General features: G+C 49.2%; 1 protein-coding gene across 5 annotated transcripts in view; it reads right to left on the bottom strand.

The window, feature by feature from the left end:
- The window catches only part of LOC115124740 (receptor-type tyrosine-protein phosphatase F), a 460,456-nt gene that overhangs the window by 28,342 nt on the left and 404,544 nt on the right, over positions 1 to 27,570 (bottom strand). For all 5 annotated transcript variants that reach the window (XM_065013771.1, XM_065013769.1, XM_065013773.1 and 2 more), the window contains 3 exons: positions 18,418 to 18,541; positions 16,405 to 16,580; positions 7,778 to 7,897 (listed from right to left, as the gene is read on the bottom strand). In XM_065013771.1, the coding sequence (XP_064869843.1) occupies positions 7,778 to 7,897; positions 16,405 to 16,580; positions 18,418 to 18,541 (420 nt within the window). The remainder of the gene's footprint in view (positions 1 to 7,777; positions 7,898 to 16,404; positions 16,581 to 18,417; positions 18,542 to 27,570) is intronic.

Below are 27,570 nucleotides of genomic sequence, written 5' to 3'. Positions count from 1 at the left end.
TTCCCCAACGCACAAGTGGTTATCTCCACCCTGCTACCACGAAAATACTTCCACCCTGCCACAATACAGCGGGTAAACGCAAGTATTTCCCGTGACTGTGCCTCAAAACCAAATGTTTTCCTGGCCCACCACTCCACCCTGGACTTGAACAGCCTCTATGACCAGGTCCACCTCTACAAGGCAGCAGTGCCCACCTTTTCCCGGACTCTAAAGGACATCGCTCTCAAAAGTATCCCCAACACTTCACACAGGAGCAACAGATCAATAGACACCCCACCCAGACCAGCGAGACACTCTCCCAGACCTGCGGGACCAGCCCCTGGACCAACACATAGAGGACCCACGCCAAGAGGACTTACATCCAGACCACAGCACCCCCAGACACATCCACACCCCAACAAATCAACACCCCCCCACGTCAACCATGCCCACACCCCATTTAGGCCCCCTCAGATCAGACATAGAGGCTCATCCCGTCAGTTGAGGATGCCTGGTCATTCTTTAAAAGTAACTTCCTCACCATTTTAGATAAGCATGCTCCGTTCAAAAAATGCAGAACCAAGAACAGATACAGCCCTTGGTTCACTCCAGACCTGACTGCCCTCGACCAGCACAAAAACATCCTGTGGCGGACTGCAATAGCATCGAATAGCCCCCGTGATATGCAACTGTTCAGGGAAGTCAGGAACCAATACACGCAGTCAGTCAGGAAAGCTAAGGCCAGCTTCTTCAACTCCAAAAAGTTCTGGGACACTGTGAATCCATGGAGAACAAGAGCACCTCCTCCCAGCTGCCCACTGCACTGAGGCTAGGTAACACGGTCTCCACCGATAAATCCACGATTATCGAAAGCTTCAATAAGCACTTCTCAACGGCTGGCCATGCCTTCCGCCTGGCTACTCCAACCTCGGCCAACAGCTCCGCCCCCCCCGCAGCTCCTCGCCCAAGCCTCTCCAGGTTCTCCTTTACCCAAATCCAGATAGCAGATGTTCTGAAAGAGCTGCAAAACCTAGACCCGTACAAATCAGCTGGGCTTGACAATCTGGACCCTCTATTTCTGAAACTATCTGCCGCCATTGTCGCAACCCCTATTACCAGCCTGTTCAACCTCTCTTTCATATCGTCTGAGATCCCCAAGGATTGAAAGCTGCCGCAGTCATCCCCCTCTTCAAAGGGGGAGACACCCTGGACCCAAACTGCTATAGACCTATATCCATCCTGCCCTGCCTATCTAAGGTCTTCAAAGCCAAGTCAACAAACAGGTCACTGACCATCTCGAATCCCACCGTACCTTCTCCGCTGTGCAATCTGGTTTCCGAGCCGGTCACGGGTGCACCTCAGCCACGCTCAAGGTACTAAACGATATCATAACCGCCATCGATAAAAGACAGTACTGTGCAGCCGTCTTCATCGACCTCGCCAAGGCTTTCGACTCTGTCAATCACCATATTCTTATCGGCAGACTCAATAGCCTCGGTTTCTCGGATGACTGCCTTGCCTGGTTCACCAATTACTTTGCAGACAGAGTTCAGTGTGTCAAATCGGAGGGCATGCTGTCCGGTCCTCTGGCAGTCTCTATGGGGGTGCCACAGGGTTCATTCTCGGGCCGACTCTTTTCTCTGTGTATATCAATGATGTTGCTCTTGCTGCGGGCGATTCCCTGATCCACCTCTACGCAGACGACACCATTCTATATACTTTCGGCCCGTCATTGGACACTGTGCTATCTAACCTCCAAACGAGCTTCAATGCCATACAGCACTCCTTCCTTGGCCTCCAACTGCTCTTAAACGCGAGTAAAACCAAATGCATGCTTTTCAACCGATCGCTTCCTGCACCCGCATGCCTGACTAGCATCACCACCCTGGATGGTTCCGACCTTGAATATGTGGACATCTATAAGTACCTAGGTGTCTGGCTAGACTGCAAACTCTCCTTCCAGACTCACATCAAACATCTCCAATCGAAAATCAAATCAAGAGTCGGCTTTCTATTCGCAACAAAGCCTCCTTCACTCACGCCGCCAAGCTTACCCCTAGTAAAACTGACTATCCTACCGATCCTCGACTTCGGCGATGTCATCTACAAAATGGCTTCCAACACTCTTCTCAGCAAACTGGATGCAGTCTATCACAGTGCCATCCGTTTTGTCACCAAAGCACCTTATACCACCCACCACTGCGACTTGTATGCTCTAGTCGGCTGGCCCTCGCTACATATTCGTCGCCAGACCCACTGGCTCCAGGTCATCTACAAGTCCATGCTAGGTAAAGCTCCGCCTTATCTCAGTTCACTGGTCACGATGGCAACACCCATCCGTAGCACGCGCTCCAGCAGGTGTATCTCACTGATCATCCCTAAAGCCAACACCTCATTTGGCCGCCTTTCGTTCCAGTACTCTGCTGCCTGTGACTGAAACGAACTGCAAAAATCGCTGAAGTTGGAGACTTTTATCTCCCTCACCAACTTCAAACATCAGCTATCCATCAGCTACACATCACAGACAAACTGAATTGGTCCACTCACACTGACAGCGTCGTGAAGAAGGCGCAGCAGCGCCTCTTCAACCTCAGGAGGCTGAAGAAATTCGGCTTGTCACCAAAAGCACTCACGAACTTCTACAGATGCACAATCGAGAGCATCCTGGCGGGCTGTATCACCGCCTGGTACGGCAACTGCTCCGCCCTCAACCGTAAGGCTCTCCAGAGGGTAGTGAGGTCTGCACAACGCATCACCGGGGGCAAACTACCTGCCCTCCAGGACACCTACACCACCCGATGTTACAGGAAGGCCATAAAGATCATCAAGGACATCAACCACCCGAACCACTGCCTGTTCACCCCGCTATCATCCAGAAGGCGAGGTCAGTACAGGTGCATCAAAGCTGGGACTGAGAGACTGAAAACAGCTTCTATCTCAAGGCTATCAGACTGTTAAACAGCCACCATTGAGTGGCTGCTGCCAACACACTGTCATTGACACTGACCCAACTCCAGCCACTTTAATAATGGGAATTGATGGGAAATGATGTAAATATATCACTAGCCACTTTAAACAATGCTACCTTATATAATGTTACTTACCCTACATTATTCATCTCATATGCATACGTATATACTGTACTCTACATCATCGACTGCATCCTTATGTAATACATGTATCACTAGCCACTTTAACTATGCCACTTTGTTTACTTTGTCTACATACTCATCTCATATGTATATACTGTACTCGATACCATCTACTGTATGCTGCTCTGTACCATCACTCACTCATATATCCTTATGTACATATTCTTTATCCCCTAACACTGTGTATAAGACAGTAGTTTTAGAATTGTTAGTTAGATTACTTGTTGGTTATCACTGCATTGTCGGAACTAGAAGCACAAGCATTTCGCTACACTCGCATTAACATCTGCTAACCATGTGTATGTGACAAATAAAATTTGATTTGATTTTGATTTGATTTGATTTGATTTGATCCGAGCAGCTAACCGATCGCTGCAGCTGTACATAGTCTATTGGTAAATAGCCCACCCATTTTCACCTACCTCATTCCCATACTGTTTTTATACTGTTTTTTTATTTATTTATTTACTTTTTTGCTCTTTTGCACACCAATATCTCTACCTGTACATGACCATCTGATCATTTATCACTCCAGTGTTAATCTGCAAAATTGTATTATTCGCCTACCTCCTCATGCCTTTTGCACACATTGTATATAGACTGCCCATTTTTTTTTTCTACTGTGTTATTGACTTGTTAATTGTTTACTCCATGTGTAACTCTGTGTTGTCTGTTCACACTGCTATGCTTTATCTTGGCCAGGTCGCAGTTGCAAATGAGAACTTGTTCTCAACTAGCCTACCTGGTTAAATAAAGGTGAAATAAAAAATAAATTAAAAAAAACATATGCCCCTCCTGCCCACCCCATGCACCCCACCCCCGCAAAGAGGGCCTCAACATGGAAGTCACACATACGCCCAGGTAGTGAGTGGGCAAACAGGCCCAACCCCCACTCTTACACTAGCCCAAGCCAATGGCATGTACCAGATGCTCAGCAGGCTCTGCTCACACTTACTGGCCCGAGGCCAAACCAAACGACCAACAACATTGGACACTTTATGGAACACAAAGCCTTCACTATACCATCCTGGAATAGGCCTGAGGTCATCTGCCTTTGGCCTAAAGAGCAGGAACCTGGACTTCACCAAAGAAATCGGTAATACAGACATTGTCATCCTGCAAGAAACCTGGTATAGAGGAGACGGACCCACTGGTTGCCCTCTAGGTTACAGAGAGCTGGTAGTCCCATCCACCAGACTACCACGTGTGAAACAGGGAAGGGACTCAGGGGGTATGCTAATTTGGTATAGAGCAGACCTAACTCACTCCATTAAACTAACCAAAACAGGAACATTTTACATTTGGCTAGAAATTCAAAAGGAAAATATCTTAACAGAGAAAAATGTCCTCCTGTGTGCTACCTATATCCCCCCACTAGAATCCCCATATTTTAATGAAGACAGCTTCTCCATCCTGGAGGGGGAAATCAATTATTTCCAGGCCCAGGGACATGTACTAGTCTGTGGCGACCTAAATGCCAGAACCGGACAAGAACCTGACACCCTCAGCACACAGGGGGACAAACACCTGCCTGGAGGTGACAGCATTCCCTCCCCCATATGCCCCCCTAGGCACAACTATGACAACATAACAAACAAAAACGGGTCACAACTCCTGCAGCTGTCGCACGCTGGGTATGTACATAGTCAATGGTAGGCTTCGAGGGGACTCCCCCTAGGCACAACTATGACAACATAACAAACAAAAACGGGTCACAACTCCTGCAGCTGTCGCACGCTGGGTATGTACATAGTCAATGGTAGGCTTCGAGGGGACTCCTATGGTAGGTACACCTATAGCTCTGTCGCACGCTGGGTATGTACATAGTCAATGGTAGGCTTCGAGGGGACTCCTATGGTAGGTACACCTATAGCTCATCTCTTGGCAGTAGTACTGTAGACTACTTTATCACTGATCTCAACCCAGAGTCTCTCAGAGCGTTCACAGTCAGCCCACTGACACCCCCATCAGACCACAGCAAAATCACAGTCTACTTGAAAAGAGCAATACTCAATCATGAAGCATCAAAGAAAAAGGAACTGAGTAACATTAAGAAATGCTATAGATGGAAGAAATTCAGTTTGGAAACCTACCAAAAAACAACTAGGCAACAACAAATTCAATCCCTTTTAGACAATTTCCTGGGTATAACGTTCCACTGTAATAGTGAAGGTGTAAACTTGGCAGTAGAAAATATTAACAGTATATTTGACCTCTCACCTTCCCTATCAAATCTAAAAATCTCAAATAGAAAATCGAAGAAAATGAACAACAATGACAAATGTTTTGATGAAGAATGCAAAAACCTAAGAAAGAAATTGAGAAACCTGTCTAACTAAAAACATAGAGACCCAGAAAACCTGAGTCTACGCCTTCACTATGGTGAATCACTAAAACAATACAGAAATACACTACCACGTGTGAAAGAAGGAACAGCACGTCAGAAATCAGCAACAACAACACGAACAACACAAAAAATGATCTATCCAAAATGGAGATGTATGGGTAAACCACTTCTCCAATATTTTTGGCTCTATAACAAAGAATAAAGAGCAAAAACATATACAGGATCAAAATCAAATCTTAGAATCAACTATTAAAGACTACCAGAAACCACTGGATTCTCCAATTACCTTGAATGAGCTACAGGACAAAATATAAACCCTCCAACTCAAAAAGCCATGTGGTGTTGATGATATCCTTAATGCAATTATCAAATATACAGAGAACAAATTCCCAATTGGCAATACTAAAACTCTTCAACATCATCCTTAGCTCTGGCATCTTCCCCAATATTTGGAACCAAGGACCGATCACCCCAATTGTCACACCCTGACCATAGTTTGCTTTGTATGTTTCTATGTTTTGGTTGGTCAGGGTGTGATCTGAGTGGGCATTCTATGTTGGATGTCTTGTTTGTCTATTTCTATGTCTGGCCTGATATGGTTCTCAATCAGAGGCAGGTGTTAGTAATTGTCTCTGATTGGGAACCATATTTAGGTAGCCTGGGTTTCACTGTGTGTTTGTGGGTGATTGTTCCTGTCTCTGTGTTATGCACCAGATAGGACTGTTTTAGGTTTTCGCACGTTTGTTGTTTTGTAGTGTTCATTAGTTTATTCGTGTACAGTTTCTTTATTAAAGTACAATGAATAACAACCATAACAACCAAGGGAATTCTATGTCATCAAAAGGAACATAAAATTCAACATACCAATTAGGATCTGGCTAAAAATACTTGAATCAGTCATAGAGCCCATTGCCCTTTATGGCTGTGAGGTCTGGGGTCCGCTCACCAACCAAGACTTCACAAAATGGGACAAACACCAAATTGAGACTGTATGCAGAATTCTGCAAAAATATCCTCCATGTACAACGTAGAACACCAAATAATGCATGCAGAGCAGAATTAGGCCGATACCCACTAATTATCAAAATCCAGAAAAGAGCCATTAAATTCTACAACCACCTAAAAGGAAGCGATTCCCAAACCTTCCATAACAAAGCCATCACCTACAGAGAGATGAACCTGGAGAAGAGTTCCCTAAGCAAGCTGATCCTGGCGCTCTGTTCACAAACACAAACCCACAGAGCCCCAGGACAGCAGCACAATTAGACCAAACCAAATCATGAGAAAACAAAAAGATAATTACTTGACACATTGGAAAGAATTAACAAAAACACAGAGCAATCTAGAATGCTATTTGGCCCTAACCAGAGAGTACACAGCGGCAGAATACCTGACCACTGTGACTGACCCAAAATTAAGGAAAGCTTTGACTATGTACAGACTCAGTGAGCATAGCCTTGCCATTGAGAAAGGGCGCCGTAGGCAGACATGGCTCTCAAGAGAAGACAGGCTATGTGCACACTGCCCACAAAATGAGGTGGAAAATGAGCTGCACTTCCTAACATCCTGTCCAACGTATGACCATATTAGAGACACATATTTCCCTCAGATTACACAGATCCACAAAGAATACGAAAACAAACCCAATTTTGATGAACTCCCATATCTACTGGGTGAAATTCCACAGTGTGCCATCACAGCAGCAAGATTTGTGACAGCAGCAAGATTTGCCACAAGAAAAGGGAAACCAGTGAAGAACAAAAACCATTGTAAATACAACCAATATTTATGCTTATTTATTTTCCCTTGTGTACCCTTAACAATTTGTACATCGTTGCAACACTGTATATATACGTAATATGACATTTGTAATGTCTTTATTGTTTTGAAACTTCTGTATGTGTAATGTAATGTTTACTGTTAATTTTTATTGTTTATTTCACTTTTGTATATTAGCTACCTCACATGCTTTGGCAATGTTAACACATGTTTCCCATGCCAATAAAGCCCCTTGAAATGTAATTGAATTGAAAGAGAGAGACAGATCGAGCGAGACAGGCAGACAGAGAGAGAGACACAGAGATCAAGTGAGAGAGAACGACAGACAGAGAGAGAGAGACAGAGAGAGAATGAGAGAGACAGAATGAGAGAGACAGAGAGAGAATGAGAGAGACAGAATGAGAGAGACAGGCAGACAGAGAGAGAGAGAGAGAGACACAGAGATCGAGTGAGAGAGATCGACAGACAGAGAGAGAGAGAGAGACAAGAGAGAGACAGAGACAGAATGAGATTCCCTTACCTTGTAGAGAGCAAAGGTGCGTACGCTGTAGGTAGCCAGCTCCACAGTATCCAACATGCTGACCTGTATCATACCATAGGTCTCTGTCCCTCTGACAGGCCAGTACTGGTCACACTTCACCTGGTAGAGGAGGAAGAACACAATCAGTCGGGTCCAGAGTTTGACCTCATGCTTCTCTAAATATCATACACTGGGGTTCCGGAGTCTTTCCTAGTCAGGTCATGTTGACAGGGAAAACTCCTGGCCCAATGCACAACAATGTGGTACGCTGGTGAGACAGGGTATAAAGACATACGCAGTAACAGATAATATTGCCCAATATCTCTCCAAAGCCTCATGGAGCCTCAGCAGCTCCACTGTCCCTCAATGGAATAGGCGGAACATTCTATCCAGACAGACTGTTTTATTATCAACAAGTTAATAGCTGGTTGGATCATCAGCATCTGTAGTTTACATTCGCTTCGGAGACAATTCTGTAGAAAATGTCTGTCACCCACTACCCAGAATTCTGTTCTGGGTTATGACATAAATGTAACGTGTTCCAAAATGGCACCCTATTCCCTATATATAGTGCACTACAACGACATAGGGTACAAGGTGCTGTCTGGGACGCATCCGACGTCATGTGTCTAATTCATCCAGTGATGGCAGCCTAGAGGGAGACAGCAGGAGTGACCACCTGGACACATCAGTCTGTGGGACAAACCTTCCCCTCTACCAAGCCTGACTTTAGAGAGGTAAGGGCTAAATGCTAGGGGCCACAACTATATAACATGACAGATACACACAGACCAGAACCTGACACAACATCTATCCACACCTGTGTTATTTTCCTTTTCAATACCGGAGTAACAGATATGCAGAGTTTGACGTTGGCTCCATTAGGCAGAGTTTGACGTTGGCTCCATTAGGCAGAGTTTGACGTTGGCTCCATTATGCAGAGTTTGACGTTGGCTCCATTAGGCAGAGTTTGACGTTGGCTCCATTAGGCAGAGTTTGACGTTGGCTCCATTAGGCAGAGTTTGACGTTGGCTCCATTAGGCAGAGTTTGACGTTGGCTCCATTACGCAGAGTTTGACGTTGGCTCCATTAGGCAGAGTTTGACGTTGGCTCCATTAGGCAGAGTTTGACGTTGGCTCCATTAGGCAGAGTTTGACGTTGGCTCCATTAGGCAGAGTTTGACGTTGGCTCCATTAGGCAGAGTTTGACGTTGGCTCCATTAGGCAGAGTTTGACGTTGGCTCCATTAGGCAGAGTTTGACGTTGGCTCCATTAGGCAGAGTTTGACGTTGGCTCCATTATGACAGGCAAGTTGGCGTAAAACACATAACGGTCACCTTGTTGCTAGCTCGTAGCTCTTAGCTTGTAGCTCCTAGCCAACACTGGAGTCTTTTGCAGATTCAACTTAAAAATATATATATTTTTTTAAATATGTAGATATGTGGTAGTAGAGTAGTCTGAGGGAACACACTTAATGTGTTGTAGATATGTGATAGTAGAGTAGTCTGAGGGAACACACGGAATGTGTTGTGAAAAGTGGCATGTTATATTTTGAATTGTATATAACTGATGCTGGACCCCAGGAAGAGTATCTGCTGCCTTGGCAGGAACTAATGGGGATCCATAATAAACCCCAGGAAGAGTAGCTGCTGCCTTGGCAGGAACTAATGGGGATCCATAATAAACCCCAGGAAGAGTAGCTGCTGCCTTGGCAGGAACTAATGGGGATCCATAATAAACCCCAGGAAGAGTAGCTGCTGTCTTGGCAGGAACTAATGGGGATCCATAATAAACCCCAGGAAGAGTAGCTGCTGCCTTGACAGGAACTAACGGGGATCCATAATAAACCCCAGGAAGAGTAGCTGCTGCCTTGGCAGGAACTAATGGGGATCCATAATAAACCCCAGGAAGAGTAGCTGCTGCCTTGACAGGAACTAACGGGGATCCATAATAAACCCCAGGAAGAGTAGCTGCTGCCTTGGCAGGAACTAATGGGGATCCATAATAAACCCCAGGAAGAGTAGCTGCTGCCTTGGCAGGAACTAATGGGGATCCATAATAAATACAAATACCAATAAACCAATAAGACCTGTTCTTACGCAATGCAGAGTACCTGGACACAGCCCTAAGCCGTGGTATATTGGCCATATTCCACAAACCACCGAGGTGCCTTATTGCTATTATAAACTCTTAACCAATGTAATTAGAGCAGTAAAAACAAGTGTTTTGTTATAATTGTAAATAAAGTCATAGTTGACATAGCACATTCACAATGTATACTGTATATCCTATTGTGTGGGGCGGCAGGTAGATCAGTGAGTAGGAGCGCTGTACCAGTAACCGAATCCCCGAGCTGACAAGGTAAAAAATGTGTCGTTCTGCCCCTGAACAAGGCAGTTAACCCACTGTTCCCCTGAACAAGGCAGTTAACCCACTGTTCCCCTGAACAAGGCAGTTAATCCACTGTTCCCCTGAACAAGGCAGTTAACCCACTGTTCCCCTGAACAAGGCAGTTAACCCACTGTTCACCTGAACAAGGCAGTTAACCCACTGTTCCCCTGAACAAGGCAGTTAACCCACTGTTCCCCTGAACAAGGCAGTTAACCCACTGTTCCCCTGAACAAGGCAGTTAACCCACTGTTCCCCTGAACAAGGCAGTTAACCCACTGTTCCCCTAAACAAGGCAGTTAACCCACTGTTCCCCTGAACAAGGCAGTTAACCCACTGTTCCCCTAAACAAGGCAGTTAACCCACTGTTCCCCTGAACAAGGCAGTTAACCCACTGTTCCCCTAAACAAGGCAGTTAACCCACTGTTCCCCTGGGCGTCGATGACGTGGATGTTAATTATGGCAGCTCCCCTGCACCTCTCTGATTCAGAGGGTGTTGGGTTTAAATGCAGAAGACACATTTCAGTTGAATGCATTCAGTTGTACAACTGACTAGGTATTCCCCCTTTCCCCTATTGTGTCCTTATCAGTTAACTACTATACACTGCTTCCTCATCACCTGTTCATTTGTACTCATATTGATATAGATAAATGTACTGCAGTGTTGAGGCAGTAAGGCACGTAAGCATTTCACTGCACCATTTATGCCACCATTTATACCACCATTTATACCACCATTTATACCACCATTTATGCCACCATTTATGCCACCATTTATACCACCATTTATACCACCATTTATACCACCATTTATACCACCATTTATACCTGCTGTCGACTGTGTACGTGGCGAACACCATTTGATTTGAAGCTCGATCAAGCTTGAAAGGAACAAACAATTAAGCAATAAGACATGAGAACGCTGAGGTTGTTGTGTGATAACGTCTGGCTAAGGACTGTTTTAAAACCTGACACGAAGCAGAGGAAACAGCCGTGGGTGGGGCTTTAAAAATCGGTTACCAAAAAACATACATAAATATATACACATATATATATATACACACACACACATATATATATACAGTTGAAGTCGGAAGTTTACATACACTTATGTTGGAGTCATTGAAATTCGTTTTTCAACTACTCCACAGATTTCTTGTTAACAAACTATAGTTTTGGCAAGTCGGTTAGGACATCTACTTTGTGAATGACACAAGTCATTTTTCCAACAATTGTTTACAGACAGATTGTTTCACTTATAATTCACTGTATCACAATTCCAGTGGGTCAGAAGTTTACATACAATTTGACTGTGCCTTTAAACAGCTTGGAAAATTCCAGAAAATGCCATGGCTTTAGAATAAGGTGTATGCAAACTTCTGACTTCAACTGTATATATATATATATTAACATTATTTCATAAAAAAAAATATTTTAATTATTAAATTTGTTTTGTTTTATCCCTTCACCAGACAGTATAGTCTGGACAATAGCCAGTCGTTATTTCGGAGATTCTGAAGTTGCTATCCAAACAGACTGGTCATCCATTCTACTGGCATGGTTGCTATCCAAACGGCCTGGTCATCCATTCTACTGGCATGGTTGCTATCCAAACAGACTGGTCATCCATTCTACTGGCATGGTTGCTATCCAAACGGCCTGGTCATCCATTCTACTGGCATGGTTGCTATCCAAACGGCCTGGTCATCCATTTTACTGGCATGGTTGCTATCCAAACGGACTGGTAATCCATTCTCCTGGCATGGTTGCTATCCAAACGGACTGGTAATCCATTCTACTGGCATGGTTGCTATCCAAACGGACTGGTAAGCCATTCTCTACTGGCATGGTTGCTATCCAAACGGCCTGGTAATCCATTCTACTGGCATGGGTGCTATACAAACGGCCTGGAAATCCATTCTACTGGCATGGGTGCTATCCAAACGGCCTGGTAATCCATTCTACTGGCATGGGTGCTATCCAAACGGCCTGGTAATCCATTCTACTGGCGTGGTTGCTATCCAAACAGACTGGTAATCCATTCTACTGGCATGGGTGCTATCCAAACAGACTGGTAATCCATTCTACTGGCATGGGTGCTATCCAAACGGACTGGTCGTCCGTTATAAGCTAAAATCTTTTTCAGGGGAGATTACGTTTATGAATTGCCTAGCTGCGTCGTGGGACGGTGGATACACATTGATAATTAAAATGGAACTGTTAACAGATTACCCAGGGATTGTCGTGAATAACTCCCCGGCTATCAATTCAGGATCCAAACAACACATTTTTATAAATACTAGATAAACCCCAAGTCTGCTTTATACACCATGAAATAACAGATTTAGAGGACCAGAAACAACCTCGTCACGTACAGGGACAGTCTGAAACAGTACACATTATCTTCAATGTGCCATTCAGATCCAATCTTCTTCAGAGCATAGCGAGAACACAGACAGGCGGTGGCCGCGCCCCAAATGGTAACCTGCTTTGGGTAGTGCACTACAATAGGGCTCCATTTGGGACGGGCAAAGGCAGAGAGCATGTTGTTGTGTCCAAACAGAACCTGCTTTAGGTAGTGCACTACAATAGGGCTCCATTTGGGATGGGCAAAGGCAGAGAGCATGTTGTTGTGTCCAAACAGAACCTGCTTTAGGTAGTGCACTACAATAGGGCTCCATTTGGGACGGGCAAAGGCAGAGAGCATGTTGTTGTGTCCAAACAGAACCTGCTTTAAGTAGTGCACTACAATAGGGCTCCATTTGGGACGGGCAAAGGCAGAGAGCATGTTGTTGTGTCCAAACAGAAGGTCAAAGTCAATGGAAAGCCTGTTGAAAATGCCGACTTGTTAAAAGGCTACCAGGATACACTCGGTCATCGATTTGGGATACATGAAGAGAAAGAGGAAGGAGGAAGAGAGAGAGGAAGGGAGGAGGAAGGAGGTAACAACAGTACTGGTATCTTAACCAGACAGAAACTGTGTAGACAACAGGAGAGGTGACATTTGGATGCAGTACCAGATAGAAGAGGCCAATCTTTTCTACGAAAATACTCTCTCCTGTAAAACAGACATTTCCCTGTCTCTCAGTTCAGACAGAGATCATTGTGTCTCTCAGTTCAGACAGAGATCATTGTGTCTCTCAGTTCAGACAGAGATCATTGTGTCTCTCAGTTCAGACAGAGATCATTGTGTATCTCAGTTCAGACAGAGATCATTGTGTCTCTCAGTTCAGACAGAGATCATTGCGTCTCTCAGTTCAGACAGAGATCATTGCGTCTCTCAGTTCAGACAGAGATCATTGCGTCTCTCAGTTCAGACAGAGATCATTGCGTCTCTCAGTTCAGACAGAGATCATTGCGTCTCTCAGTTCAGACAGAGATCATTGTGTCTCTCAGTTCAGACAGAGATCATTGTGTCTCTCAGTTCAGACAGAGATCATTGCGTCTCTCAGTTCAGACAGACATCATTGCTTCTCTCAGTTCAGACAGAGATCATTGCGTCGCTCAGTTCAGACAGAGATCATTGCGTCTCTCAGTTCAGACAGAGATCATTGTGTCTCTCAGTTCAGACAGAGATCATGAGATCATTGTGTCTCTCAGTTCAGACAGAGATCATTGTGTCTCTCAGTCCAGAGGATGTAAACAACAAGCCAGACACCTCTATCATCCATCTCTGTTCCCACACTGCCACAAACAGACCCCCTCAGAGACACACGTCACCACACCCCCCTAGTGTTTGAGTGACTGAAGCCTCCTCTGTCAGACTCTGAGTCACACGGATGCTGTTCTATCTGTCTGTTTTACATGTCCTCTGTCCTCTATTATCTTTGTCTGTTTTACATGTCCTCTATTATCTCTGGCTGTTTTACATGTCTTCTGTTCTCTATTATCTCTGTCTGTTTTACATGTCCTCTATTATCTCTGTCTCTCCTATCTTCTATCTGACATTCACCTCTACAGCCTCATTATCTGTCTCTGTCTGTTTTACATGTCCTCTATTATCTATGTCTCTCCTATCTCCTATCTGACATTCACCTCTACAGCCTCATTATCTGTCTCTGTCTGTTTTACATGTCCTCTGTTATCTCTGTCTCTCCTAACTTCTATCTGACCTTCACCTCTACAGCCTCATTATCTGTCTCTGTCTGTTTTACATGTCCTCTATTATCTCTGTCTCTCCTACCTTCTATCTGACATTCACCTCTACAGCCTCATTATCTGTCTCTGTCTGTTTTACATGTCCTCTATTATCTCTGTCTCTCCTATCTTCTATCTGACATTCACCTCTACAGCCTCATTATCTGTCTCTGTCTGTTTTACATGTCCTCTATTATCTCTGTCTGTTTTACATGTCTTCTATTATCTCAGTCTGGAAGCATCTCTCTACTGCACAGGCACAGAACCGGAGTAATGTTCTTTCTACGGCATCATAACTGTGTCTGAGACAGGGTAGGATATCTCTGTCACAGCTGATGCAGGCCAGCAGGGTGGAGGTCAGGACTGTGTCTGAGACAGGGTGGAGGTCAGGACTGTGTCTGAGACAGGGTGGATGTCAGGACTGTGTCTGAGACAGGGTGGATGTCAGGACTGTGTCTGAGACAGGGTGGATGTCAGGACTGTGTCTGAGACAGGGTAGGATATCTCTGTCACAGCTGATACAGGCCAGCAGGGTGGAGGTCAGGACTGTGTCTGAGACAGGGTGGAGGTCAGGACTGTGTCTGAGACAGGGTAGGATATCTCTGTTACAGCTGATGCAGGCCAGCAGGGTGGAGGTCAGGACTGTGTCTGAGACAGGGTGGAGGTCAGGACTGTGTCTGAGACAGGGTGGATGTCAGGACTGTGTCTGAGACAGGGTAGGATATCTCTGTTACAGCTGATGCAGGCCAGCAGGGTGGAGGTCAGGACTGTGTCTGAGACAGGGTGGAGGTCAGGACTGTGTCTGAGACAGGGTAGGATATCTCTGTTACAGCTGATGCAGGCCAGCAGGGTGGTTGTCAGGACTGTGTCTGAGACAGGGTAGGATATCTCTGTCACAGCTGATGTAGGCCAGCAGGGTGGAGGTCAGGACTGTGTCTGAGACAGGGTAGGATATCTCTGTCACAGCTGATGTAGGCCAGCAGGGTGGAGGTCAGGACTGTGTCTGAGACAGGGTAGGGTATCTCTGTTACAGCTGATGCAGGCCAGCAGGTTGGAGGTCTGGACTGTCTCTGAGACAGGGTAGGGTATCTCTGTTACGGCTGATGCAGGCCAGCAGGGTGGATGTCAGGACTGTGTCTGAGACAGGGTGGATGTCAGGACTGTGTCTGAGACAGGGTGGATGTCAGGACTGTGTCTGAGACAGGGTGGAGGTCAGGACTGTGTCTGAGACAGGGTGGATGTCAGGACTGTGTCTGAGACAGGGTAGGGTGTCTCTGTCACAGCTGATGCAGGCCAGCAGGGTGGAGGTCAGGACTGTGTCTGAGACAGGGTAGGATATCTCTGTCACAGCTGATGCAGGCCAGCAGGGTGGATGTCAGGACTGTGTCTGAGACAGGGTAGGGTATCTCTGTCACAGCTGATGCAGGCCAGCAGAGTGGATGTCAGGACTGTGTCTGAGACAGGGTAGGGTATCTCTGTCACAGCTGATGCAGGCCAGCAGGGTGGATGTCAGGACTGTGTCTGAGACAGGGTAGGATATCTCTGTCACAGCTGATGCAGGCCAGCAGGGTGGATGTCAGGACTGTGTCTGAGACAGGGTGGAGGTCAGGACTGTGTCTGAGACAGGGTGGAGGTCAGGACTGTGTCTGAGACAGGGTGGAGGTCAGGACTGTGTCTGAGACAGGGTAGAGTATCTCTGTCACAGCTGACTCATGGTAACAATAAATAAAATCAGATGTCCTTAGAACTCCGATCCTAGAAGAGCAGAAGGGACGTTGTTGTCTACAGGACTTGTCATGTGATCTGGGCCAGGTCAAGGTCAGGGTATTATATAGGAAGTTCAAGGAGTCAGAAAGACAACATTATGTAAAGCATGACAGTATGAGGAGGGGAGGGGGGGCTGTTAGGACTGACGGTGGTCCAAAGGCCTGAGGAGTGACTCATCGATCAGGTCTTCAAAGTAAGACAACCAATGGACAACAACAATAACAAGACAGCCATACAGGAGTACAGCTAAAGGGACATCTCCTGAAAGTGATGGTCGTACGCGTTGAGACCTGCGGTATGTACTACAGTACACGTGGCCAGAGGCATCGTACTCACGCGTGACTTCTCCTCCAGTCGTGTCATCATGACGATAGTGTGAGCCCTCTGCTCCCACACCATCCTCCAGAAGTCACTGAGGGTCTCGGGAAGAGGGCCCTGCGTAGCGATGTAGGCATTCTGTTTCCTGTAGCCGTCTATGTAGTTGGCGTTGATGTAGTCACTACCAGGAACAGCTGAGAGAGAGAGGGCATGGAGGGAGGGGAGAGGGCATGGAGGGAGGGGAGAGGGTATGGAGGGAGGGGAGAGGGTATGGAGGGAGAGGAGAGGGTATGGAGGGAGGGGAGAGGGTATGGAGGGAGAGGAGAGGGCAGGGAGGGAGGGCATGGAGGGAGGGGAGAGGGCATGGAGGGAGGGGAGAGGGTATGGAGGGAGAGGAGAGGGCAGGGAGGAAGGGCATGGAGGGAGGGGAGAGGGCATGGAGGGAGGGCATGGAGGGAGGGGAGAGGGCATGGAGGGAGGGGAGAGGGTATGGAGGGAGAGGAGAGGGCAGGGAGGGAGGGCATGGAGGGAGGGGAGAGGGCATGGAGGGAGGGCATGGAGGGAGGGGAGAGGGCATGGAGGGAGAGGAGAGGGCAGGGAGGGAGGGCATGGAGGGAGGGGAGAGGGCATGGAGGGAGGGGAGAGGGTATGGAGGGAGAGGAGAGGGCAGGGAGGGAGGGCATGGAGGGAGGGGAGAGGGCATGGAGGGAGGGGAGAGGGCATGGAGGGGAGAGGAGAGGGCAGGGAGGAGGGCATGGAGGGAGGGGAGAGGGCATGGAGGGAGGGGAGAGGGCATGGAGGGAGGGGAGAGGGCATGGAGGGAGGGGAGAGGGTATGGAGGAGAGGAGAGGGCATGGAGGGAGGGGAGAGGGCATGGAGGGAAGGGAGAGGGCATGGAGGGAGGGGAGAGGGCATGGAGGGAAGGGAGAGGGCATGGAGGGAGGGGAGAGGGCATGGAGGGAAGGGAGAGGGCATGGGGGAGGAGGGAGGGCATGGAGGGAGGGGAGAGGGCATGGAGGGAGGAGGGAGGGGAGAGGGCATGGAGGGAGGGGAGAGGGCATGGAGGGAGAGGGCATGGAGGGAGGAGGGAGGGGAGAGGGCATGGAGGGAGAGGGCATGGAGGGAGGGGAGAGGGCATGGAGGGAAGGGAGAGGGCATGGAGGGAGGAGACAGGGCATGGATGGCATGGAGGGAGGGGGGAGAGGGCATGGGGGGGGGAGAGGGCATGGAGGGAGGGGGAGAGGGCATGGAGGGAGGAGGGAGGGGAGAGGGCATGGAGGGGGGGTAGGGGCATGGAGGGAGGAGGGAGGGGAGAGGGCATGGGGGGGGGGCATGGAGGGAGGAGGGAGGGGAAAGGGCATGGAGGGGGGGGAGAGGGCATGGAGGGAGGAGGGAGGGGAAAGGGCATGGAGGGGGAGAGGGCATGGAGGGAGGAGGGAGGGGAAAGGGCATGGAGGGGGGGAGTGGGCATGGAGGGAGGAGGGAGGGGAGAGGGCATGGAGGGAGGAGGGAGGGGAGAGGGCATGGAGGGAGGAGGGGGGGAGAGGGCATGGAGGGAGGAGGGAGGGAAAGGGCATGGAGGGGGGAGAGGGCATGGAGGGAGGAGGGAGGGGAAAGGGCATGGAGGGAATGGAGGGAGAGGAGAGGGCATGGATGGAGGGAGAGGGCATGGAGGGAGAGGAGAGGGCATGGAGGGAGAGGGCATGGAGGGAGAGGGCATGGAGGGAGAGGGCATGGAGGGAGAGGGCATGGAGGGAGGAGGGAGGGGAGAGGGCATGGAGGGAGGGGAGAGGGCGTGGAGGGAGGGTAGAGGGCATGAGATACAGAATAATTGAGATACCGTATTTCCAGAGAAGTTGAGGTGACTGAGTGGCTGTTGGAGCTTCAAACATTCATGATATACAGTGTGCACCTTTTACTACAGGGGTGAATGAAGGATGCCATGTTATACGGCTGTCGGAGTCTGACAGTGAGTGAATGGTGTCTGAAAGTCTATTGAGAGGTTATAAACTAGGCTGAGGAGCTACTCACCATCAACAGACGTCAGGACGACTCTGGAGTGGTCATATGAGATGACATTAGCATAGCGGTTCTTTGGTTTGTTCACTTCCATGTTGGAATTCTCCCAGGTGAACTGCTGGGCAGGATCTATGGACTGATGGAGAGAGGAGAGAGAGAGAGGAGGAGGAGAGAGAGGGGGGAGAGAGAGAGAGGAGAGAGGAGAGAGAGAGGAGAGAGAGGGGGAGAGAGAGAGGAGGAGGAGAGAGAGGAGAGAGAGGAGAGAGAGAGAGAGAGAGAGAGAGGAGAGAGAGAGAGAGAGAAGAGAGAGGAGAGAGAGGGGGAGAGAGAAGAGGAGAGAGAGAGGAGAGAGGGGGAGGAGAGAGAGAGGAGGAGAGAGAGGAGAGAGAGAGAGAGAGAGAGGAGAGAGAGAGGAGGAGGGGAGAGAGAGGAGAGAGGAGAGAGAGAAAGGAGGGAGGAGAGAGAGGGGAGAGAGAGAGAGAGAGAGAGAGAGAGAAAGGGGGAGAGAGAGAGAGAGAGGGAGAGAGAGAGGAGAGAGAGGGGGAGAGGAGAGAGAGAGAGGGAGAGAGAGGAGGAGGAGAGAGAGGAGAGAGAGAGAGAGAGAGAGGGAGGAAGAGAGGAAGAGAGAGAGAAAGAGGAGAGAGAGAGGGAGAGAGATGGAGATGGACAGAGAGAGAAAGAGGAGAGGAGGGAGAGAGAGAGAGGGGAGAGAGAGGGAGAGAGGGGAGAGAGAGAGAGAGAGAGAGAGAGAGAGAGGACAGAGAGAGAGAGAGAGATGGACAGAGAGACAGAAAGAGATGGACAGAGAGAGAGAGGGAAAGATGGAACAGAGAGAGAGAGAGAGAGATGAGATGACAGAGAGATGGAGATGGACAGAGAGAGAAAGATGGAGAGAGAGAGATGGACAGAGAGAGAGAGATGGATGGACAGAGAGATGGAGAGAGAGAGAGATGGACAGAGAGAGAGAGAGAGAGATAGAGAGAGAGAGAGATGGACAGAGAGAGAGAGAGATGGAGAGAGAGAGATGGAGAGAGAGAGAGATGGACAGAGAGAGAGAGAGATGGACAGAGAGAGAGAGAGAGAGAGAGAGAGAGAGAGATGGACAGAGAGAGAGAGATGGACAGAGAGAGAGAGATGGACAGAGAGAGAGAGAGATGGACAGAGAGAGAGAGAGATGGACAGAGAGAGAGAGAGAGAGAGAGAGAGAGAGAGAGAGAGAGAGAGAGAGAGAGAGAGAGAGAGAGAGAGAGAAAGAGACATTAAGTTCTCAGGCTATCACAGAGGGTAGGTTATACATCACCAGGTATTCCAAGATAAATAAAGGCAGTCAAGCTACAGGCTCCTCAGCCACTCCCCCGGGGCGGCCATATTGAGTTACTACCGTTGCTGACTTCACAGTAAGTAAAAATACATTCATTAATTTAAAAAAACTTCTTTATAACCTTCTCTCTCTCTCTCTCTCTCTCTGTCGCCCTCTTTCTCCGTCTCTCTCCATCTACCCTTTCCTCCCACCCTCTATTGATGTCTGGGTGATACAACGACAGCCTCCCCACCCCGCCGCTCGATAATGTCACAACAGTCGCTCGTTGTTGTGCATTGATCCAACAGGCTCACACCGGCACCATGTCCATCAATCACCCAGCTGTTCACCTTCCCTCCGACCCCGGGTTAGGACTAACCTACTGCATCAGTCCATTAGTCTTACTATAAAGACCTGTCTATTACGTTCCCATAGTTGAATTACCAGTAAGGCCACTTCTGTTTAAGTGGCCCAGAGACATTACCACCACAAGGTCTAATCTGTTACTCCCAAATCAAATTGAAGGAGGGTCTTTTCTAGGATGTGGTTGCAAAATATTAGCGCGAAAAAAAAAGAAAAAAAAGTGATACATATTTCATGTCAATCAGACAGAACAGGAGATTCTAATTGAGATTCTAATTGAGATTCTAATTTAGATTCTAATTGAGATTCTAATTGAGATTCTAATTTAGATAGTTCATCCAGGCTGTATCACAACCGGCCCAGATTGGGAGTCCCATAGGGCGGCGCACAATTGGCCCCAGCGTTGTCCAGGTTAGGGCTGGGGTAGAACGTCGTTGACTTGCCTAGTTAAATAAAGGTTTAATAAAATAACATTTAAATTCAGGAATTAAAAATACTATTCTGGGAATAGTAGAAGGTACAAGCTGATTCCTGGAGAGTTGGACACCTTAGAAGTGTTTCTGACAGAATCAGGATATGGGTCTTTCTATAAATCTAGAATCAGGATATGGGTCTTTCTATAAATCTAGAATCAGGATATGTGTCTTTCTATGAATCTAGAATCAGGATATGGGTCTTTCTATGAATCTAGAATCAGGATATGGGTCTTTCTATGAATCTAGAATCAGGATATGGGTCTTTCTACAAATCTAGAACCAGGATATGGGTCTTTCTATAAATATAGAATCAGGATATGGGTCTTAGTCTGTATATAGTCTCCACATTGACTCTGTACCGTAACACCCTGTATATAGCCTCCACATTGACTCTGTACCGTAACACCCTGTATATAGTCTCCACATTGACTCTGTACCGTAACACCCTGTATATAGCCTCCACATTGACTCTGTACTGGTACCCCCTGTATATAGCCTCCACATTGACTCTGTACCGTAACACCCTGTATATAGCTTCCACATTGACTCTGTACCGTAATACCCTGTATATAGCCTCCACATTGACTCTGTACCGTAACACCCTGTATATAGCCTCCACATTGACTCTGTACCGTAACACCCTGTGTATAGCCTCCACATTGACTCTGTACCGTAACACCCTGTATATAGCCTCCACATTGACTCTGTACCGTAATACCCTGTATATAGCCTCCACATTGACTCTGTACCGTAATACCCTGTATATAGCCTCCACATTGACTCTGTACCGTAATACCCTGTATATAGCCTCCACATTGACTCTGTACCGTAATACCCTGTATATAGCCTCCACATTGACTCTGTACCGTAATACCCTGTATATAGCCTCCACATTGACTCTGTACCGTAACACCCTGTATATAGCCTCCACATTGACTCTGTAACGTAACACCCTGTATATAGCCTCCACATTGACTCTGTACCGTAACACCCTGTATATAGTCTCCACATTGACTCTGTACCGTAACACCCTGTATATAGCCTCCACATTGACTCTGCACCGTAACACCCTGTATATAGCCTCCACATTGACTCTGTACCGTAATACCCTGTATATAGCCTCCACATTGACTCTGTACCGTAATACCCTGTATATAGTCTCCACATTGACTCTGTACCGTAACACCCTGTATATAGCCTCCACATTGACTCTGTAACGGTACCCCCTGTATATAGCCTCCACATTGACTCTGTACCGTAATACCCTGTATATAGTCTCCACATTGACTCTGTACCGTAACACCCTGTATATAGTCTCCACATTGACTCTGTACCGTAACACCCTGTATATAGCCTCCACATTGACTCTGTACCGTAACACCCTGTATATAGTCTCCACATTGACTCTGTACCGTAACACCCTGTATATAGTCTCCACATTAATTCTGTACCGTAACACCCTGTATATAGTCTCCACATTGACTCTGTACCGTAACACCCTGTATATAGTCTCCACATTGACTCTGTACCGTAACACCCTGTATATAGCCTCCACATTGACTCTGTACCGTAACACCCTGTATATAGTCTCCACATTGACTCTGTACCGGTACCCCCTGTATATAGTCTCCACATTGACTCTGTACCGGTACCCCCTGTATATAGCCTCCACATTGACTCTGTAACGGTACCCCCTGTATATAGCCTCCACATTGACTCTGTACCGTAATACCCTGTATATAGTCTCCACATTGACTCTGTACCGTAACACCCTGTATATAGTCTCCACATTGACTCTGTACCGTAACACCCTGTATATAGCCTCCACATTGACTCTGTACCGTAACACCCTGTATATAGTCTCCACATTGACTCTGTACCGTAACACCCTGTATATAGTCTCCACATTAATTCTGTACCGTAACACCCTGTATATAGTCTCCACATTGACTCTGTACCGTAACACCCTGTATATAGTCTCCACATTGACTCTGTACCGTAACACCCTGTATATAGCCTCCACATTGACTCTGTACCGTAACACCCTGTATATAGTCTCCACATTGACTCTGTACCGGTACCCCCTGTATATAGCCTCCACATTGACTCTGTACCGGTACCCCCTGTATATAGCCTCCACATTGACTCTGTACCGTAACACCCTGTATATAGTCTCCACATTGACTCTGTACCGGTACCCCCTGTATATAGCCTCCACATTGACTCTGTACCGGTACCCCCTGTATATAGCCTCCACATTGACTCTGTACCGTAATACCCTGTATATAGTCTCCACATTGACTCTGTAACGGTACCCCCTGTATATAGCCTCCACATTGACTCTGTAACGGTACCCCCTGTATATAGCCTCCACATTGACTCTGTACCGGTACCCCCTGTATATAGCCTCCACATTGACTCTGTACCGGTACCCCCTGTATATAGCCTCCACATTGACTCTGTACCGTAATACTGAAACTTCCTCAGTAAACAAAGCGAGTCTGTTACGGGAGCTGAGGCGTAAACAGCCCGGTAGTGAGAGATGATTTACATGGAATCACTGACGAGCACCGCAACACATCCAGCTTGTCTGTCAGCCGCCTACCTGCCTGTTCGTTAAGGAACATTTTCATTTTGCAGTCAAACCATGTCACGGACGTTCAACACGTTTTGAGAAAACAGTGGAGAGCGGGCTATGATGCTAGACGGAGAGGAGAGGTGAGGAGGAGAGAGAAGGAGAGGAGAGAGGAGGAGAGGGGAGGAGGAGAGAGAAGGAGAGGAGAGGTGAGGAGGAGAGAGAAGGAGAGGAGAGAGGAGGAGAGGGGAGGAGAGAGAAGGAGAGGAGGAGAGAGAAGGAGAGGAGAGGTGAGGGGAGGGGAGAGAAGGAGAGGAGAGGGGAGGAGAGAGAAGGAGAGGAGGAGAGAGAAGGAGAGGAGAGGGGAGGAGGAGAGAGAAGGAGAGGAGGAGAGAGAAGGAGAGGAGAGGGGACGAGGAGAGGTGAGGAGGAGAGAGAAGGAGAGGAGGAGAGAGAAGGAGAGGAGGAGAGAGAAGGGAGAGGAGAGGGGAGGAGGAGAGGTGAGAGAAGGAGAGGAGGAGAGGTGAGGAGAGAGAAGGAGAGGAGAGGTGAGGGAGGAGAGAGAAGGAGAGGAGGAGAGAGAAGGAGAGGAGAGGGGAGGAGGAGAGGTGAGGGGAGAGGAGAGAGGAGGAGAGGTGAGGAGGAGAGAGAAGGAGAGGAGAGGGGAGGAGAGAGAAGGAGAGGAGAGGGGAGGAGAGAGAAGGAGAGGAGGAGAGAGAAGGAGAGGAGAGAGGAGGAGAGGAGAGAGGAGGAGAGGAGGAGAGAGAAGGAGAGGGAGAGGGGAGGGAGGAGAGGAGGAGAGGAGGTGAGGAGAGAGAGAAGGAGAGGAGAGAGGAGGAGAGGGGAGGAGGAGAGAGAAGGAGAGGAGAGGTGAGGAGGAGAGAGAAGGAGAGGAGAGAGGAGGAGAGGGGAGGAGGAGAGAGAAGGAGAGGAGAGGTGAGGAGAGAGAGAAGGAGAGGAGAGAGGAGAGAGGAGGAGAGAGAAGGAGAGGAGAGAGAAGGAGAGGAGAGGTGAGGGAGGGAGAGAAGGAGAGGAGAGGGGAGGAGAGAGGGAGAGGGAGAGAAGGAGAGGAGAGGGGAGGAGAGAGAAGGAGAGGAGGAGAGAGAGAAGGAGAGGAGAGGGGACGAGGAGAGGGAGGAGGAGAGAGAAGGAGAGGAGGAGAGAGAAGGAGAGGAGAGGGGAGGAGGAGAGGTGAGAGAAGGAGAGGAGGAGAGGTGAGGAGAGAGAAGGAGAGAGAGGGAGGAGGAGAGAGAAGGAGAGGAGGAGAGAGAAGGAGAGAGAGGAGAGGAGGAGAGGTGAGGGGAGAGAAGGAGAGGAGGAGAGGTGAGGAGGAGAGAGAAGGAGAGGAGAGGGGAGGAGAGAGAAGGAGAGGAGAGGGGAGGAGAGAGAAGGAGAGGAGGAGAGAGAAGGAGAGGAGAGAGGAGGAGAGGAGAGAGGAGGAGAGGAGGAGAGAGAAGGAGAGGGGAGGGAGAGGAGGAGAGAGGAGGAGAGGAGGTGAGGAGGAGAGAGAAGGAGAGGAGGGAGGAGGAGAGAGAAGGAGAGGAGAGGGGAGGAGAGAGAAGGAGGGGAGAGGAGAAGAAGGAGAGGAGAGGAGGAGAGAGAAGGAGAGGTTAGGGAGGAGAGAGAAGGAGAGGAGGAGAGGTGAGGGGAGGAGAGAGAAGGAGAGAAAACAGCGGAGAGCGGGCTATGATGCTAGACGGAGAGGAGAGGTGAGGAGGAGAGAGAAGGAGAGGAGGAGAGAGAAGGAGAGGAGAGAGGAGAGGTGAGGAGGAGAGAGAAGGAGAGGAGAGGTGAGGAGGAGAGAGAAGGAGAGGAGAGGGGAGGAGGAGAGAGAAGGAGAGGAGAGGTGAGGAGGAGAGAGAAGGAGAGGAGAGGGGAGAGGAGGAGAGAGGAGGAGAGGAGGAGAGAGAAGGAGAGGAGAGGGGAGGAGAGGGGAGAGGAGGAGAGAGGAGGAGAGAGAAGGAGAGGAGAGGGGAGGGGAGAGGAGGAGAGAGGAGGTGAGGAGGAGAGAGAAGGAGAGGAGGGAGGAGGAGAGAGAAGGAGAGGAGAGGGGAGGAGAGAGAAGGAGGGGAGAGGAGAAGAAGGAGAGGAGAGGAGGAGAGAGGAGAGAGGGGAGAGAGAGGGAGGAGAGGTGAGGGGAGGAGAGAGAAGGAGAGGAGGAGAGGTGAGGGGAGGAGAGAGAAGGAGAGGAGGAGAGGTGAGGAGGAGAGAGAAGGAGAGGAGAGGAGGGGAGAGAAGGTGAGAAAACAGCGGAGAGCGGGCTATGATGCTAGACGGAGAGGAGAGGTGAGGAGGAGAGAGAAGGAGAGGAGGAGAGAGAAGGAGAGGAGAGAGGAGGAGAGGAGAGGTGAGGAGGAGAGAGAAGGAGAGAGAAGGAGAGGAGAGAGGAGGAGAGGAGAGGTGAGGAGGAGAGAGAAGGAGAGGAGGAGAGAGAAGGAGAGGAGAGAGGAGGAGAGGAGAGGTGAGGAGGAGAGAGAAGGAGAGGAGGAGAGAGAAGGTGAGAAAACAGCGGAGAGCGGGCTATGATGCTAGACGGAGAGGAGAGGTGAGGAGGAGAGAGAAGGAGAGGAGAGGGGAGGAGAGAGAAGGAGAGGAGAGGGGATGAGAGAGAAGGAGAGGGAAGGAGAGGAGAGAGGAGGAGAGGTGAGGAGGAGAGAGAAGGAGAGAAAACAGCGGAGAGCGGGCTATGATGCTAGACGGAGAGGAGAGGTGAGGAGGAGAGAGAAGGAGAGGAGAGGGGAGAGGAGGAGAGAGGAGGAGAGGAGGAGAGAGAAGGAGAGGAGAGGGGAGGAGAGGGGAGAGGAGGAGACAGGAGGAGAGAGAAGGAGAGGAGAGGGGAGGGGAGAGGAGGAGAGAGGAGGAGAGGAGGTGAGGAGGAGAGAGAAGGAGAGGAGGGAGGAGGAGAGAGAAGGAGAGGAGAGGGGAGGAGAGAGAAGGAGGGGAGAGGAGAAGAAGGAGAGGAGGAGAGAGAAGGAGAGGTGAGGGGAGGAGAGAGAAGGAGAGGAGGAGAGGTGAGGGGAGGAGAGAGAAGGAGAGGAGGAGAGGTGAGGGAGGAGAGAGAAGGAGAGGAGAGGAGGGGAGAGAAGGTGAGAAAACAGCGGAGAGCGGGCTATGATGCTAGACGGAGAGGAGAGGTGAGGAGGAGAGAGAAGGAGAGGAGGAGAGAGAAGGAGAGGAGAGAGGAGGAGAGGAGAGGTGAGGAGGAGAGAGAATGAGAGGAGGAGAGAGAAGGAGAGGAGAGAGGAGGAGAGGAGGAGAGAGAAGGAGAGGAGGAGAGAGAAGGAGAGGAGAGAGGAGGAGAGGTGAGGAGGAGAGAGAAGGAGAGGAGAGAGGAGGAGAGGAGAGGTGAGGAGGAGAGAGAAGGAGAGGAGGAGAGAGAAGGAGAGGAGAGAGGAGGAGAGGAGAGGTGAGGAGGAGAGAGAAGGAGAGGAGGAGAGAGAAGGAGAGGAGAGAGGAGGAGAGGAGAGGTGAGGAGGAGAGAGAAGGAGAGGAGGAGAGAGAAGGAGAGTGGGCTATGATGCTAGACGGACAACTTGTTGTAAACAAAAGAGACAGCGCCAAGCCAGTACAACTCTCTCTCTGACATGCTGGAGAGGAGAGGAGGGAGGAGAGAGAAGGAGAGGAGAGGGGAGGGAGGGGAGAGGAGGAGAGAGGAGGAGAGGAGGAGAGGAGGAGAGAGAAGGAGAGGAGAGGGGAGGGAGAGGAGGAGAGAGGAGGAGAAGGAGAGGAGGAGAGAGAAGAGAGGAGAGGGGAGGAGAGGTGAGAGGAGGAGGGGAGAGGAGAGGTGAGGAGGAGAGAGAAGGTGAGGAGGAGAGGTGAGGAGGAGAGGAGAGGTGAGGAGGAGAGAGAAGGTGAGGAGGAGAGGTGAGGAGGAGAGAGGAGGGAGGAGGAGAGAGAATGAGAGGAGAGGGAGGAGGAGAGAGAATGAGAGGAGAGGTGAGGGGAGGGGAGAGAAGGAGGGAGGAAAGAGAAGGAGAGGAGGAGAGAGAAGGAGAGGAGAGGGGAGGAGAGGTGAGGGGAGAGAAGGAGAGGAGAGGGGAGGAGAGAGAAGGAGAGGAGGAGAGAGAAAGAGAGGAGGAGAGAGAAGGAGAGGAGGAGAGAGGTGAGGAGGGGAGGTGAGGAGAGAGAAGGAGAGGAGGAGAGAGGTGAGGAGGGGAGGTGAGGAGGAGAGAGGAGGGAGGAGGAGAGAGAAGGAGAGGAGAGGGAGAAGAGGTGAGGGGAGGGGAGAGAAGGAGAGGAGAGGTGAGGGGAGGAGGGAGAAGGAGAGGAGAGGAGGAGAAGGAGAGGAGGAGAGGTGAGGAGGAGAGAGAAGGTGAGGAGGAGTGGAGAGGAGAGAAGGAGAGGGGAGGAGGAGAAGGAGAGGAGGAGAGAGAAGGAGAGGAGGAGAGGTGAGGAGGAGAGAGAAGGTGAGGAGGAGAGGTGAGGAGAAGAGGAGAGGTGAGGAGGGGAGA

Source organism: Oncorhynchus nerka, linkage group LG9b (assembly GCF_034236695.1).
Source record: "Oncorhynchus nerka isolate Pitt River linkage group LG9b, Oner_Uvic_2.0, whole genome shotgun sequence".
Taxonomy (NCBI): domain Eukaryota; kingdom Metazoa; phylum Chordata; class Actinopteri; order Salmoniformes; family Salmonidae; genus Oncorhynchus; species Oncorhynchus nerka.
The sequence above is the reverse complement of the archived record's forward strand: the minus strand, read 5'-3'. Positions and strand labels throughout refer to the sequence as shown.